Source organism: Chelonia mydas, chromosome 5 (assembly GCF_015237465.2).
Source record: "Chelonia mydas isolate rCheMyd1 chromosome 5, rCheMyd1.pri.v2, whole genome shotgun sequence".
In the NCBI taxonomy this organism is placed as follows: domain Eukaryota; kingdom Metazoa; phylum Chordata; order Testudines; family Cheloniidae; genus Chelonia; species Chelonia mydas.
This window is the reverse complement of record NC_051245.2, coordinates 46,990,561-47,007,701: the sequence shown is the minus strand read 5'-3', so window position 1 is coordinate 47,007,701 and position 17,141 is coordinate 46,990,561. Positions and strand designations below refer to the sequence as shown.

Sequence of the window (17,141 nt, the reverse complement as noted above, 5' to 3'; positions counted from 1 at the left end):
TTTTCACAGTGGTTCACAGCCCCCACCCTCCCTTTTTTTTTTTTTTTGGTTGGCCCCCCAGGATGAATTAATGGCCAAATATTTAACCACCATCTCTCCAGTTTTCTGTATGTGTTCTCTCTCCCTTCACCCTTTCTTTCTGTTTACTTCTTTGCTTACTCTTACTTTTTTTGCTCTTTGCTTACTCTTACTTTTTTTTGCTGACTTTTCTCTTCCCTCTTCCATTCTTGTAGCTCCAGTTCCCCTTACCACTCACTAGAATACAGGCTGCTGGAGATGGAAGAGTTTCCATTGATGCCATCTAAAGCTAAACTGAGTGCCTCAGGAACAGAGAAGGGAAGCTTGGATTGGTAAGCTGCTGCTTGAGCCTTCTGCCATCTACATTAGGGGACACATAGGCGCAGGGACGGAAGATGGGTGGCTTTCAAAGAGCAACTTGCTGTTTGTCAGTCAAGTATACACCAGAGTGCATTTGCGGTGTGTATATAGTGTATGGTGGGGGTGGAATTGGGGATGGGGTGGGGGTGAAGGCTGTATCTGCTTTACAGCATTCACTACCCACAATGTCCTGTTCTCTGCCCCATGGTCCCACCTTCCCACTATAGGGTAATTCACAACTTTCATGACTCATATTATAAAGACTTGTAGTTCACACTAATATCAGAATGATCCTTCTATAAAAATCAGGGAAAAATCATTCCCCTCCTAGGATTTTTTCCGCCCTGCTCACTAATATCTTTTCCATCTTTGTCTACAGCTATGAGTTTATATATGATTAGTTTTATAGGGTTTAAACCATTCTTAGTATGTTTGAAGTTTTATTTTCATTTTGTTTTAGTTTTGCAACAGCTTGTCTATTATGACTGACTTGCACCTGAAAATCGGGTTTAAAAAGTGCACTTTTTTGCAATACAAAAATGTCCATTTCAGACCAGCATCTCCAGTGATTGAATGAGGGTTACTCAAAAGGCTTTTCTTCTGTAAAAGGAGCCACCATTCTCTGCTCATTTAAATTCCTACTGAAAACTCAACTTTTGCATGATGCCCACAACTTGCAAGTCAAAAATATCTATTCTTATTTTTTTATCTTCTTCATATATTTAATTTAAAAATTGACTGAACCAACAATCTGTGCACACAGCTAACAAAATACAACTCTCGTATTTCTGTAATTTATTTGTAATAGGATTTTATACTATCTTTATGTTTATCACTTAAATATTTGAGCAGCTCACAAACATTAAAATCTAACCTCAACATTTCCATAAGGTAGGGAAGGATTATTATCCCCATTTTACAGATGATAAACTGAGGCACACAGAGTTTAAGTGACATGCCCAAGGTCACACAGGACATTTGTGGCAAAGCCAGGGACAAAACCCAGATCTCATGCATTTTAGTCCAGTCCACAAGACCATCCTTCTTTTCTAAAAACTTGTTCTTTTGCCTTCTTCCTACTATATATCACCCTCCTACATTCATTCATATCTAAAATTTAGACTAAGATCTTTTAGGGAAAGCTTGTATCTTTCTACATTTTGTGAAGCACTTGGTATTCTTTTGTCACTACAAAATAGCAGGCCATAATAATACAGTCCCGAGACAGGAATAACAGATGTGAGACCTTTTTTATGGCAGAAGACCTGAGTGCTCCTGGACATAAGTGAGGCTTTCCCGTGGGAGATGCCCTGGGTCTAAGTTACAAGTCCTTGGACTCTTCTTCAATAGGTTGTGCTGTTGAATCCTCTAAAGACTCAAAATGTTCCACTAGACACTGGCCTTCCAGACCAGGTAAGGTCTTGGAATTGCATGCTCTGTCTCTCACACAGCTTCTTTAGATGCAATGGGTCCTAAAAGTTGTAGGGCTTCCACTCATCTGAAGCAGCTGGTCTATGCTGGTGAGGATTTGGAACCAACTTCTCCTTCAGCCATTTAAGGTCTTTGTATCGCTTAGAAAAGAGTTGTCTGTGGGAAAATATTCTGAGACTGGATTTTTCCATGATGGAATGCAGTGCTTCCCTGGTAGTCAAGTTTTGTATGGAGATGATACTTCTATTATCTGGGTCTCTCCACAGAATTTGAACCCATGCTCATGGATTCCAGGAAAAAATAGGAAGCATAAGCCTTTGGAAAATGCTGAACAATCACATATGAACTTGTAAGACTAGAAGCTGAGACAATGGGGGTTCTGGACTGTTGATGCTTCTGCATCACCACTGAATGCTTAGGCTGGCTTTCTGCTAGAAGACCCCATGAGCTAGGGTTTGCAGCACGTACCACCCAGCAGGGTCTGCAGGGTGCTCCCCTACAGCCCACTGATTGGCTGAGAGTTGGCTAATATTTAAACCAGGAAGTCACCATGAGGAGTTGTCTGAGCAACAGTACAGATCGCCTGCCTGCTTCCGCTCCAGTCTCTGACTTCTGATCCTGGTTCATCCTCGACTTTGCTATTTGACCACTGTCTATAACCTGATGCCTGACCCTAATATCTTAGTATCCTGAGCCAGCTCCACCCTGATCCTGCTATCTGCCTATTTCCTGCAACCTGGTACCTGACCTTGACTTCCTGGCATTCTGACTCCCCTCACTCCAGACCCCGTTACTTAACTCCCAGTTGCAATTTAGCCACAGACCAGGGCACACAGGCCACCCACAGCCTGGCCCTGACAAATCATCTGGTTCTAAATCTTTTGGTCCATCTGTCTCAGATTGGTTTGTACCCTGTTGTGGATCTGCATTCCAACAGCACTTTCCTCCCTATGGATTCTGCAGCCTGAAGGCTCTACCTTGACAGACAGATACATCAGTAATGGAGGGTCCTTGTTCTAGAAGAAGGACACAGCAGGCCCCCTTAAGGTCTAACTGTCTGTCTTCTAAAAGGTCCAGGCCTGCAGAGATTGTTTCCCAATTGCCTTGTGACTCTTCCCAAGACTCCACTGTACTAAGTACTTTTCCAAAATCTCGTGATTTACCAGGTGAAACCAGGTTACCTATGTTGGATGTTAAAATAAAGTTATTAATTACTACTTTAATAGGACAAAGCCTTTAGGAATTCCAAAAAGTTTTGCGTATCATTTTAGAGGGGGAGGAGGGGAAAAGAAAGGTCAAGGTATTTCAGTCCAGATTAAACTCCAGACATGTTATGCATAGCTAGTGTTGTACCAGAAAGACTTAAACCACCTTCAGATACCCAATCAATCAATCAATGGTTCTCTCTCTCATTTATAAGACACTGATCACCAGAGTCTCTACATGTCAAAAGATAAGAGCCTCTGCAGCTTGTCTGTCACATGCCCTTAACTGACATTTGTACGGTGGCAACTTGGAATTCAGTTCATACTTTTGCAAAACATTATTCGATTGATGAGGCCAGCTAGGACACCTGATTTGAAAAAGTAGTAATTCACGCCCTATTTAAACAGTAGTAGTCCTCTGCATTCCTAAGGACTGTCACTGTTTGCTGGTCTCCTAAAGTGAGGACCTGCAAAAGCAATGTCATGAAGGAGAAAGAAAGTTCATTTACTAGTAACTGTTCCTTTCTGAATATATTGCATTAGCAGATCCAAAATGACACCTTTCCCTCCAGTCTACTTTGGAAATATAAAATAAGGGTCTGGAGGTAGAGAGCAGCTAACATGCTTAGGAGGCTGGAATTCATGTCTTCCGTTACATAACACTGGGTTCAAGGGTTACGTGTGTGCACCCCTATCAATTCACTACTTAGAAAGGTTTCCTTGGCTCACAAGGGAGGGAATATAGTGTGGATCTGCAGAGGCTATACTTTTGAAGAACAACTACTGGTACATCTTTCTTTCTGTCTCTAAATGTCTGAAAATTGTATATCATTAATGATGGATAGCTATATCCTATGGATACTTCCTAAGTGATTGTTAATTTGACAGAAATGCAATATACAGTACTTCATTAAAAATCTTCACCAGCACCACAATCATATGCAATAATTGTTGAACTTTATTTTCTGTCTTTTCTTATCTTCATTAGATACATGAATGTATAGCCACTAACATCTTCTCTTTGTTAAATGATACTTCCAGAATTACCCATTGTCCCTCAGGATCTTTAGACTGATTATGCATTCTGATATTTAAATTATTATTTAGCAATATAATCACTCCTATTTTTGAACTTCAAAATCCATGTTGATAATCCAGCAACATTACAACGACCTAATGGACAAAAAACAGGATCCACTGAGATCTGAAACACGATATCTTCCTTAAGTATAGATGTAATCTGATCTTTAAAAGATTTAAGAAATGGAGGCATGACAACCATATATGTATGCCAAACAGGGAATTCATACACCCTCCTACATAAAGGACTATATTCTAGATCAACAACAATAAAATAGATATATTCAAATTTGATAATAAAAATATATAATGCCCAATTACATGTTCTTAGTGCACACAGATATTTTTGTGTAGCTGTCCAGATGGCCTTCCAGTCCCTCAGATCTAAATCCAGATTATGTTCGTCATTCCATTCAAATATCAAATTATTTATTTAATCCTCCATCACCAAATGTATCCCCTAGTATTCTTTATAAAAAGGCAATAAGCTGTCTTTTGAAGGATTCACAGTAGCGTATTTGTTCAGTATCACCAGTGGGTTGCAGTTTCCAACCATATGTTTAAATTGTTATTAAACATTTTATTTTGGATTATAATTTTATTCCTGATTCTCCAGTGCATACACATGTGTGTAAAAGACATCATATACTCACATACTGGACTGTAATAAAACGATCATACGAAGGTAAAACATAGTGCTCTAAAATACGCAATTTAAACTAGTATGGATTTTATTAAGGAAGGCAGTGGATTAAAAACAAGATTTAAGGGGTGGTCTGGGGTAAATTTATAAAAACAAAAAAACTGTTTAATTTTAAAGTTCTTGCAGCTTTCATGGCAGATTGATGAGTAGACTGGAAGGAATAGGGAAGATATGGGCTATACACCAAATTAAAGTGCAAGATAAATCCATGGTTTGAAAGGAAAGCCAACAGCTCGTAGTCATGCAACAACAAGATCTACAGGAGCTGTGATTAAGAGTCTTTGTCCCAGATTTGTAAAGAGACATTCATCAATAAAAATAAAAATGTCTTGTGCACAGATAGCTCAGACAACAGCTAATGAAATTTGTAAAATGCTCATTAGGTCATCCCCCACACTTTCATTTAACACTACCAAATGGTTCTGTCTTATTCCTCCTTTGTCAGAAAGTGCTTCAAGTAAAGCTGTAGGTAAGGCCACTTCCTCTTGAGGTCTGCAGCTTAACCATATTCATTGTCAGTTATCGTTCTTGCTAAGTACAACAGGAAAAGAGGGATGTACACAAAGGAAGCTTACTTACAGTATTGCTGTTTGTCTTTGTCTTCTCTTCTCTCAGCCAACATCAAGACAGATTTTGACTTGCTGGGAATGCCGCCTGCATGTCCCCACCAATGAAAGTGAGGCAGGGGGAACCAGCTGGTGTGAAATGTCAATCGGTGGAGTTCCTCAGGAATCACAGAACCATAGGACTGGAAGGGACCTTGAGAGGACATCTAATCCAGTCCTCTGCACTCATGGCAGGACTAAGTATTATCTAGACCAGGAGTCGGCAACCTTTGGTACACAAGCCAATTTTTAATGGCACGCTGCTGTCTGCCGGGGACAGCAGCAGGCAATTAAAAATCCTGCCCGGCCTGGCCCACTCTTCTCCGCCCCCGCCCACTGCTCTCTCCTTGCAGGGCAGGCAAGCTTCCCCCTCCCCACGCCTCTTCCCCCAGCGTGCTGTGTTCCTGCCCCTCCTTCTCGCCCTCCCTGCGGCCGATCAGCTGACCGCCCTTGCTACAGAGGGGGAGAGGGAAAAGCGGAGCCGCAGTGCGCTCTCTGCTCCGGGGACGTTGGGGAAGGAGGTGGAATCGGCATATCCCCTCCAGCCCCCTGCCGTGAGATGCTCAGGAGAGGGGGCTGGGAGCACCCCCATGACCCCAGCCCACACCCCCAGCCCTCTGCCCTGACCCCTGCACCCCCCACAACCCCCAGGCCCGTGCCCTAACCCCTGAACCCCCCCATAACCCCCGCCCTGACTCTGGCACCCCCCACACATACTCAGCCCCCCCAGTCCCCTGCCCTGACTCCTGCACCCTCCTCACACACCCCCAGCCCTGACTCCTGCACCCCCCCGACATATCCAGCCCCCCCACACCCCATGCCCTGACTCCTGCACCCCCCCACATATCCAGCCCCCCCACACCCCATGCCCTGACTCTTGCACCCCCGCACATCCACATCCCCACCCCCACCTTGAGCATCAAACGGGAGCTCCTGCACACACACACCCACACCCACATTCCCACTGCACTCCTCGCACCAAATGGGAGCCGCCCAGGTAAGCGCTCCCCACCCAAACCTCCTGCCCCAACCCTGAGCCCCCACCCTCATTCTAGCTCCTGGCCAGACCCTGCACCCCAACCCCCAGCCTGCTCCTTCACCCCCAGCCCTGTGCTCAGTGCACTCCCACCCTCATCTCAGCAGAGAGAGGAAGAGAATGGGCCAGAACCAGGGAGAAAGTAGGTACCTACTCTATGTGGACAGAGCCGGGACCCCAGACCGGCAGTGGGCTGAGTGGGACCGGCAGCCGGGACCCTGGCTGGCAGGAGCCGGTGGACGGAACCCCAGACCGGCAGTGGGCTGAGCCGCTCAACCCACTGCTGGTCTGGGGTCCCGGCCGCCAGCTCCACTCAGCCCGCTGCCAGTCTGGGGTTCTGGCTGCCGGCCCCTTGCCAGCCGGCTCAGCCCACTGCTGGCCTAGGTGAACAGAACCCCAGGCCAGCAGCGGGCTGAGTGGCCCGGTGGTGTAAGATCAGCATTTTAATTTAATTTTAAATGAAGCTTCTTAAACATTTTGAAAACCTTGTTTACATAGAACAATAGTTTAGTTTTATAATATAGAGACTTATAGAGAGAGACCTTCTAAAAAACATTAAAATGTAGTATTGGCATGCAAAACCTTAAATTAAAGTGAATAAATGAAGACTCGGCACCCCACTTCTAAAAGGTTGCCGACCCCTGCATTAGAGAAAGATTGCTGAGAGTCATCTGCCCCTGTGACCCCATGTTGGTCATCTATATGGGCACTAATGATACTACCAGATATGACCCTGAGCAGATCATCAGTAACTAGAGGGCTCTGGGAGTAAAGGCGAAGGGGGTGGAGATTATGTTCTCATCAATCCTCCCACTTGAGGGTAAGGGCCAAGGCAGGGACATACACACCCTGGAGATGAATGCATAGCTGCACAGATGGTGTCAACGGATGTGCTTCGGCTTCCTTGAACATGGGATGCTGTTTTGAAAAGTGGAACTGCTGGGAAGAGATGGGGTCCACTTGACCAACAAGGGGAAGAGCATCTTCATGAACTGACTTGCCAGCCTAGTAAGTGGGCTTTAAACAGGTTCAAAGGGGGAAGGTGAGAAAAGCCCACAGGCAAGCATAAAAAAGGCAACTGTGATACTGGCAGACTAGATGTCAGCTCATGCCAAGGTCCCCATGTCTCCACTGCACATTGACAAATACATAGCCAGAACCAGTCTGGCTCATCTCTGTGTTAGTATTGTTAAAATAGGAAATAGAATTATAAGAATGTGTTCAGTGTTAGACTTTATGGAATGCCTGAAGGTTGTTGCACACATTAATCTCACTCATACCCTCTGTATCCCAAATTATAAGGTAATATTTGACCATTTGCATTGTAGCCTCTGTAACTGTGTAAATCATCAGACAGAAGAGAGACATTAACTTGTCTGAAATGGTGGTCTCCAACAGAAGCTGTTATGTCCTGCCCATCAAGGAAGACCCATCAACAGGAGACTGAATAGAGTGGTACATTAGAGAGGACAAAAGACTTTGTTTACTCTCTTCCCCACACCCTCATGAAGATGAGTCACGCAAGTGAATTCCACCCATCAGCTGAGTTTGTAGCTCAGAGAAGAATGGGGGAAGGGAATAAAAACCACTAACAAGAAGGAACTGGATCTTTATGCTGCTTGGACTCTGGGAGGCAAGGAATACTAGGCATAAGCAGGAGATCTCCAGATCTCCTGGGTTATCCCTAAAGGACATATAGAGCCTGCTTGTAATAGAAGTTTCTATTACTTTTAGAAACTTAAGTTTAGAACTCATTTGTGTGTATAGATGTTTACGTGCTCTAGTCTTATAAACCAGGGTGGGGAACCTCCAGCCCGTGGGCTGGATCCAGCCTCCTACTTAATTTCATCCGGCCCGTGGCACGGAGACTTGCCTCAGGCTGGAAGCCCTGAGCCTTGGTGTCCCCACGTAGGGCTGGAGCTGCAAGCGCTGGCTCGCCCTGCTGCGGGGGGAAGCTAAGATGCCAGGCCGGTTGGACTGCTGTCTCTGTGGCCCCGGCTAGGTGCAGGGACAATCAGGGAAGCTCTGAGTCCACAAGCACCTACCCTTGCCCACAGGCACCACTCCCCCAGCTGCCATTGGCCGGGGACCACAGCCAATGGGAGATGCAGGGGTGGTGCCTGCAGGGTGCCGCAGGCAGCGCGCACCGTGCAGAACTGCCTGGTCACATCGTGCCTACTTCCGGGAGTGGCACAGGGCCAGGGCAGGGGGGGAACCTGACTTAGCCCTGCTGCGCCACTGACTGAGAGCCACCTGAGGCAAGCAGCACCCAGCCGGAGCCTGCAGTGCTCACCCCCTCCTGCACCCCAACCGCCGGCCCCTTGCCCTGAGCCCCCTCCTGAACCCCAACCCACTCCCAGAGAATGCACACCCACCCTGAAACCCCTCCCCACGGTCGTAACCCCCTCCTGCACCCTAACTCTCTCCCAGAGCCTGCACCCCCCACCCCGAACTCCCTGCCCCAGCCATGAGCCCCCTCCCGCACCCCAACGCCCTCCCAGAGCCCATACCCCAACCCCCTGCCCCATCCCGGAGCCCGCTCCCACGCTCCAAACCCCTCAGCCCCAGTCCGGAGCCCCCTCCCACACCCTGAACCTCTCACTTCTGGCCCCACCCCGGAGCCTAGGGGAAGCCCTGAGCCTCTCCCGCAACCCCCCATGGGGCTGTGTGTGGCCCATGACTGATTTTTTTTCTGGGTTAGTGGCCCCCAATAGAAAAAAGGTTCCCCACCCCTGTTATAAACTTTAAACTATCTAAAGATTTATTATATAGACATTGAGGATTGGCTACAAGCATTGTCTCTAGTGTGAGCTCTAAAGTGCAAGTCACCAGTGGTAAGTGACTGGTCCTTTAGGACCGGGAGTAACTTGAAAATTGCTGTAAGGGACCATCACAAAAGTAAGTTTACCTCGTTGGTAAGACAGATACCCAAGACGACTGTCTGTGACTCCATGGTTAGACTGTTATAGTACCTGAGGAGTACTATCACTGATTGGTGAAATCTAAATATAGAACTCACAGCCAATGTGGGATTTGTGCCCTGGTTCTTATCAGTCTGCCCTAAGCCTGGTACTCACGCTCTTGAGCCACTGCAGGACAGCGACCTTAACAGAGGGCTAGCTGTTGGGGAGGACATGGAAAACTACAATAGTCCACAGGGGCACCAAGAAGGAAATCAGTAGGGGAATCTGATCATATCTCAGATGTCTATATTCAAATGCAAGTATGGGGAATAAACGGGAAGAAATTGCAGTATTAGTATATAAGCTGAATTATGACTTAACTAGCATCACAGTGACCTGGTGGAATAAATCTCATGACTGGAGTATTGATATAAAAGGGTATAGCTTGTTCAGGAAGGACAGGCAGAGAAAAAATGGAGGAGGTGTTGCATTATACATCAAGAATGTATACATTTGTTCTGAGAACCAGAAAGAGGTGAGAGGCCGACCAGTTGAAAGCCTCTGAGTAAAGATAAAACAGGGGGGAGGGGGAAAAGAGGGGTGACATCATGGTAGGGTCTACTACAGACCTCCAAATCAGGAAGAGGAGGTGAATGAGCCATTTCTAGAACAAACAACAGAAATATCCAGAAACACAAGGACTGATAGTAATGGGGCCTTTAACTACTTAGGCATCTGTTGGAAAAGTAATATGACAAAACACAAAACTGTCCAATAATAAGGGGGCTGGACTTGATGTCTTCTCAAGGTCCCTTCCAGCCCTACATTTCTATGGCTTTGTCTACACTGGCAACTGAACGACAAAACTTTTGTCATTCAGAGGTGTTAAAAAACCACCCCCCTGAAAGACAAAAGTTTTGTCAAGGACAAGCACCAGTGTGAACAGCGTTTTGTTGGCAAGAGCGCCCTCCTGCCGACAAAGCTACTGCCAGTCATTGGGGGTGGAAGTTTTTTGTCAGCGGGAGAGCTCTCTCCTGCCGACAAACAGCAGCTACACTGCACGCCTTTTAGCTGCACGGCTGTAGCAGCACAGCCATGTCGCTAATAAGTATGTAGTGTAGACAAGGCCTATCTGGTCTATACTACCACTTAAGTCGATGTAACGTACATTGCTCAGTGGTGTAAAAAAGCCCCTTCCTCCTGAGTGATGCAAGTTACAATGACTCCCACTGACATAGCTTCTGTGTCTCACAGAGGTGGAGTAGTTATGCCACTCGGAGTGCGCTTTCCCCACCCTCAGTTCCTTCTTGCTGGAAACTCCGACAGTGGGGAAGAAGGTCAGGTTGTGGAATGGACAGGATCAACGCATCTTGAAGAACACCAGTTACGGAAAAGGTAACTGTCTTTTCTTCTTTGAGCGCTTGTTCATGACTATTTCATATTAGGTGACTCCAAAGCAGTACCCCTGGAGGTGGGTAGGAGTTCACGGATGTGTAGATTGCAACACAGCTCTGCCGAACCCAGCGTCATCTCTGGCCTCCTGAGTGATGGCATAATGAGCGGTAAACGTGTGAACAGAGGACCATGTTACGGATCTACAGGTGTCCTGGATAGGAATGTGCACAAGGAAGACTGCCGAAGACACCTGTGCTCTCGAGTGGGCTCTGACAATTGGTGGCGGTGGAACCCCCACCAAGTCGTAACAGGTCCTTATGCATGAGGTAATCCAATTGGAAATCCTCTGCGAGGACACCAGGTGACCCTTCATCCTATCCACTGTAGCGATGAAGAGTTGAGTCGATTTTCAGAAAGGCTTGGTACATTCTAAGTAGAAAGCCAAGGCCCTCCGGACGTCCAGGGTGTGAAGATGCCTCTCCTCACTGGTCTTGTGCAGTTTGGGACAGAACACCGGTAGGAAGATGTCCTGGTTCATATGGAAGGTGAAGACCACCTTTGGCAGGAAGGCAGGCTGCGGCCGCAACTCAATCTTATCTTTGTTGAAGACCATGAACGGATGTTCTGAGGTCAAGGCTTTAATTTCAGAGATCCATCTTGCTGACATCACTGCCACCAGGAATGCAACCTTCCATGACAGGTGGAGAACTACTACTAAGAGTAACTAAGAAAACTACTATGTATAACTATTTTACAGGATTTCAAAGTTAGCAAGAACAGGGAAGGAATCAATGCTAGCTGAAGCAGCAGACGTTCCAGCACCGTCATTGGCAGCAAGAAGGAACTGACGGTGGGGGGAACCGGCAGTGCCCCTTATATCGCGCCATGCGGGCGCCACTCCAAAGGGCGCCAGCGCCAGTCCTCTGTAGATACTGCTGAGGGAAAAACTTCCGGCACCAGTCCATGTGGTGAGCACACACACCTAATGTGGGATGTACATGAGCAAGCATTTGAAGAAGAATAAATAATAATAAAGCTGCTCTCATTTATTACTGCGGAATGGAGAAGCATGGGCTGCAGCCAAGAATATTATTAACATAAGTAATCTTCCCCAAAATCCTTCTTGCAAGCCACTTTTTAATTGATTTAAAACTTTAATTTCCTCATATTTGCATATGTTTTTATGGAGAAACTAATTAATTTCTCTCAATAAAGACACACAACAGTGATCAGGGATTTGAAAGGTAACGGCACCATCCGATTCACAGTAGTGGTTTCAGCAGCTGCATATCGCAAGCTATGGAATAGTAGAGACAAATTTGTTTCTTTGGGTCTCGTCCCAGGATGACAAAAGTGAAAGTGTTCTTTGAGGTTTCGAGCCAGTGGTTCTCAAACTATGACAGGCAAGAGTGGTGGACAGAGCTCATCAGATAAAAATGCTATAGGACAGTTGATGAGCCAACTCCCTTCTTCCCTCTTTCTCTTCTACCTTATCAGTTCTCCTTCTCCTTTTCATGAGGCTTCCTAGCCAGTGCTAAATAAAAAGTCTTACTTCTTAATACTCTGGACACAGGTTTGTCCTTCCACAGCTTCTACATCAAGGGATGGCAGTATTCCCGTTTCTTCCATTTGTGGAAGTGGTGGAATTTTTTGCTGCATGCTGTCTGCTTCAGAGAACCCGGTGTGCTGAAAGGTGGGGGTAGTACCATGATAGAGGTGGCACCATGTGTGACTGCCTGGGTCCAATGTTACAAAAATTCATCTCTGGTAGCGAAAAGATTAAGACAAATTTTTTCCACAAACTGATACATTATTTAGTGCATACAGGTCCTATGAAAGAATGATTCATCATGAGGATTGAGTGAAGATCCTTGATTTAATTGAGTTCTCTTAGTGAGCTAAGTGGGCATATTTATGAGTACAGTGACTATAATTACAGAGATGAGATTAGAGAACTAAACAAATGTATTCATACAAACTGAATGTATTCTGCTTTGGAGATGCATTTTAAAGTACAAAATTATTTCCTTGTGGGTTGAAAAAGTCACTGCCATTGGGGTAGGGTGTTTGGAGTTGCAGGTCAGCAAAGTCTCAGTCCTGCAGTTTACAAAGTTACCAAACCCCTAACCCACACAGAGACCCGCTGAAGTCATTATGGTTTACATTTAAACACAGGAACAAATCCTAAAATCCTCAATTTCGTGTGAGATCCTGTAACTTGTAGTGCGTGGGGAAATCTCTGTTCCCCCATACAGTCACATTAACAGCAGCTGGGTCAATTGCAGGACTGGACATTAATTTTTACAGTCTTCCTTTGGTAAAATTCCATTGATTGCTATGTAAATTTTGTCAGAAAAAGAAACGAGTATAAGCTACATAAGGACTCCATGATTTGGTTCAAGGAAAACAGAAATACACAGTATTACATGTAAAGGGGGAAAATTCTGCTCTCACTTACATCCATGCAATCCACTGAAGTCAACAGTTCACCACATGGCTGAACCAACAGTGAGATAAAAATTTTGAACCTGATCCCCAGCTATGGAAAAGTCAAAGGTAATGTGTAAGGCCTTGTCTTCACTAGAAAAAAAGAGTGCGTTCCTAACTCCGCACAAATCTGCTGGAGGAGGAGGAGGACTTGCCTTATAATCTTTAGCCCAGTGGTTATTGGCGGTAGAATCCTGTACAAATCCTTTCTCATCAGGTAGAGGGGGGACAAACTGGTGATCTCCCATATCTTAGGTGAGCATCCTACTGAGCTAATGGTCATAATGGAGGTATTTCTCCTCCTCCTCCAGCTGTTTTGTGTGGAGTGAGATGCCCGCTGAACATATCTACTAGATCAGGCTCTGCGTGCAATTTATGAGAAGGAACGCCTATCTTCCCCTAGTTTGTAGATCACTAACAGAGGTAGGCATCTCCCTGCAGCCTGGACTTAGGCGCTTATCTCTGTGAGAGGGGCAGAGCTTAGGATACACCCCTCTGATTGGCATCTCTCCCTGACCACCTTATGCAGTTCCATGCCTAGCATACTGGCTTTTGTGGAATGAATTGTAAGGCACATAACTCCCCCCACTTAATGTATTGGGAGCCTAGGTGCTTACTCAGGCTTTGTGGATCACAATGCTGTTCCTGTGATTTTCTAGGTGCCTAAAAGTTAGGTGTGGCAATGCTTAGTGTCACTATGCCTAAATCCCTTTGTGGATGTTTGAATTAATATACCGTACTTTGTGTTATTGTTTGTTCTTGTATATTGTTAGAGAGAAAAACACTCAGGTTAATAATATTTTTTCTTTCGAGTATTTTTCAGGGTCTCCACTTAAGCAGTTTATTTCTTCTGTTTGAAAAGCATGGTTTGCATACCTAACACAATAAACAATTACAACGATGAGTACGACTTTTATTTGTCTATATTTTAAATGTTTTTTTAATAAAATTATTTGGCACCCAAGGCATTCAAAACTACTCCTCCAGCACACTGCACTGTGTAAGGGGGGAAGGGAATATTTCTTTTACCATACAGATCAATTTTTGAAAGAATTTTTTCAAGTCTAAGGTATGTAATGAGGGTTATTCCTGAACCAAATCAGTAAGGAGTGAGTGAACTGTGGAAGCTTGAGCGCTTCAGAAACCATTTTCTGCTACTTCCAGCCAAAGTGGAAATTATGTTTTAGTCTGTACATACCAGAAGGCTGTTTTTGTTGTACTGGTAATTCTGGTTCATTGGGAATACATGCTTCTTCAACAAGAATTTTTGACAGCTCTGTTCCAAGGTATGTGACCTGTATATAAACAAATCTATATAAGTTACTGGTTATTTTATTTACGTTGTGTTTTCTGTGATAATAAGAGTAAAAAATATCAGGTTTCTTTCAAAATTAGGTGTATGCAATTATAGGTCTAATTTGGTAAATGTTGTTACTTACTGCAAGTACATATTTTGAATACACAATTTGTATAGATAATGCGTGCAAAAATTAGATATGTTACATGAAATGCAATTTTTGCATCTGCCCTTGAAGATGTCTAATTTTGAACATTAGATCCATTGAGATCCTACTAGCCTGGGACACGAGTTAAAATCTTGTGACTGGGAAAAGGTTGTATCTAGTTGGCTTCTGAGGAGTTACTAGTTTCCTCAGGATCCAAGTACTTTTCTTTTGCTCTTCCTTAGCACTACTCCCTGGGCTCTAAAACGGTCACAGGAAAGATGCATTGGTGTGGGAAAGTTAAAGAGTCAATGCTGAGGGAGCAAGCATTGATACAAAATGCACTAAATCTACCACAGAAGCAAGTACAAATGGTAATACAAATGGTAAACAAGGCAACTGCTGAGAGAGAGAGAGAGAGAGAGAGGAGACATCAACAGGGTGTGTGTATCTGGAGCTCAAGACAGAAGGGCTGCAACAAGCAGGCCCTCACAGAGTGAAGGAGCCAAGAACCTGCCCAAAGCCTGGGAGGGACAGAGACACAGGCGCCAGCTTCGAATTGTCCTGGGGGGTTGTCATAAATATAAAGGGAAGGGTAAACCCCTTTAAAATCCCTCCTGGCCAGAGGAAAAATCCTCTCACCTGTAAAGGGTTAAGAAGCTAAAGGTAACCTCGCTGGCACCTGACCAAAATGACCAATGAGGAGACAAGATACTCTCAAAAGCTGGGAGGAGAGAGAGAAACAAAGGGTCTGTGTGTCTGTCTATATGCTGCTTTTGCTGGGGATAGACCAGGAATGGAGTCTTAGAACTTTAGTAAGTAATCTAGCTAGGTATGTGTTAGATTATGATTTCTTTAAATGTCTGAGAAAAGAATTGTGCTGAATAGAATTACTATTTCTGTCTGTGTGTCTTTTTTGTAACTTAAGGTTTTGCCTAGAGGGATTCTCTATGTTTTGAATCTAATTACCCTGTAAGGTATCTACCATCCTGATTTTACAGGGGTGATTCCTTTACTTCTATTTACTTCTATTTCTATTAAAAGTCTTCTTGTAAGAAAACTGAATGCTTTTTCATTATTCTCAGATCCAAGGGTTTGGGTCTGTGGTCACCTATGCAAATTGGTGAGGATTTTTACCAAACCTTTCCCAGGAAGCGGGGTGCAAGCGTTGGGAGGATTCTGGGGGGAAAGACGTGTCCAAACTATGTTTCCCAGTAAACTCAGTTAGACTTTGGTGGTGGCAGTGGATATTCCAAGGACAAAGGATAAAATTAATTTGTACCTTGGGGAAGTTTTAACCTAAGCTGGTAAAAGTAAGCGTAGGAGGTTTTCATGCAGGTCCCCACATCTGTACCCTAGAGTTCAGAGTGGGGGAGGAACCTTGACAAGCCAGCTTTGAATTGTCCTGGGGGGTGCTCAGCCCTAGGCCCTGCTCCTACTCCAACCCTCCTCCAAGCCCCTCTACCCCTACCCTGTATCTTACCACCCTCTCTCTGCCCTCTCCCCGCCTCTTTCCGTCCACTCCCCTAGCATGCTCCGTCCCCACTCCTCCCCCTCCCTCCCAGCACCTCCTGCATGCCACAGAACAGCTGATTGCGGCAGGTGGGAGGTGCTGGGAGGGAGGGGGAGGAGTTGATCAGGCAGGAGGCACTGGGCACAGGGGAGTTTGGAGCACCCATGGAGTTGGGCACAGGGGAGTTTGGACAGAGAGGCTGACTGGGGACACCCCAGGACAGGGTCCAGGAGGAGCACTGTGCCAGTGAGGAATTGCCCAAGAAGGATAAACCGGAGCTGGACCCAGTATCACAGCTGCCCAGAGTTGTATGGGGCCGTGAGTACTGGGGCTTGTGACTTTGCATTGGGAATAATGAGGGAAGGTGTTAGCTAGTTAAGTGGGAAGGTTGTCACTCTGTGTGGCTTTGCAGAGAGCGACGGAAGAGGGCACCGGAGGGGTTTGTTGGGGAAAGTTTACTGGCACCAAAGACAACTGTCCAGGAGCACCCAAGACTCACCACTGGATTGGAACTTTCCCCAGGACTCCTGAACTCTGTGTGCAGACACATTGCTCGGTGTCTGCCCTTTCAGACTGTGGTACAGCTGGGCCTGTCAGGCCTTGTGCTGAATGCAACCCTGTTTTACCGCACCCCTTATATTTCCCCCTGTTGTTTTTCTCCTCTCATCCCTCTGCAAGTAAATATTTCTCTTTCCTATATTCATTGTTCTCTTCTGGTGTGTGTGTGTGTTCATTTATGGGGGTTTGGAACAGATGCTCCTGGGGTGAAAGGGACTTTCCCTGCAGCATTCCTGTGCACGCCTTCTCTTGGCCAGAGCTGCCGGCAGAGCAGCTCCATCTTGGCCATGAGAGCGCTAAAGTTACATTTGTTAACACCCGTTTAACTAAACTTTATCCTTACCCCTTTTAATAAAGGAATTAGAGCTCACTTTAGACATGTTCTGAGTCACCCTCCAGAAAAAA

At 45.4% G+C, this 17,141-nt stretch overlaps 1 protein-coding gene across 1 annotated transcript in view; it reads right to left on the bottom strand.

Annotated features, from left to right (window-relative positions):
- ANKRD31 (ankyrin repeat domain 31) overlaps window positions 1-17,141 on the bottom strand; it is a 109,593-nt gene that overhangs the window by 9,010 nt on the left and 83,442 nt on the right. Inside the window, exon 24 of the mRNA XM_043546618.1 lies at window positions 14,422-14,518. Within this exon, the coding sequence (XP_043402553.1) occupies window positions 14,422-14,518 (97 nt within the window). The remainder of the gene's footprint in view (window positions 1-14,421; window positions 14,519-17,141) is intronic.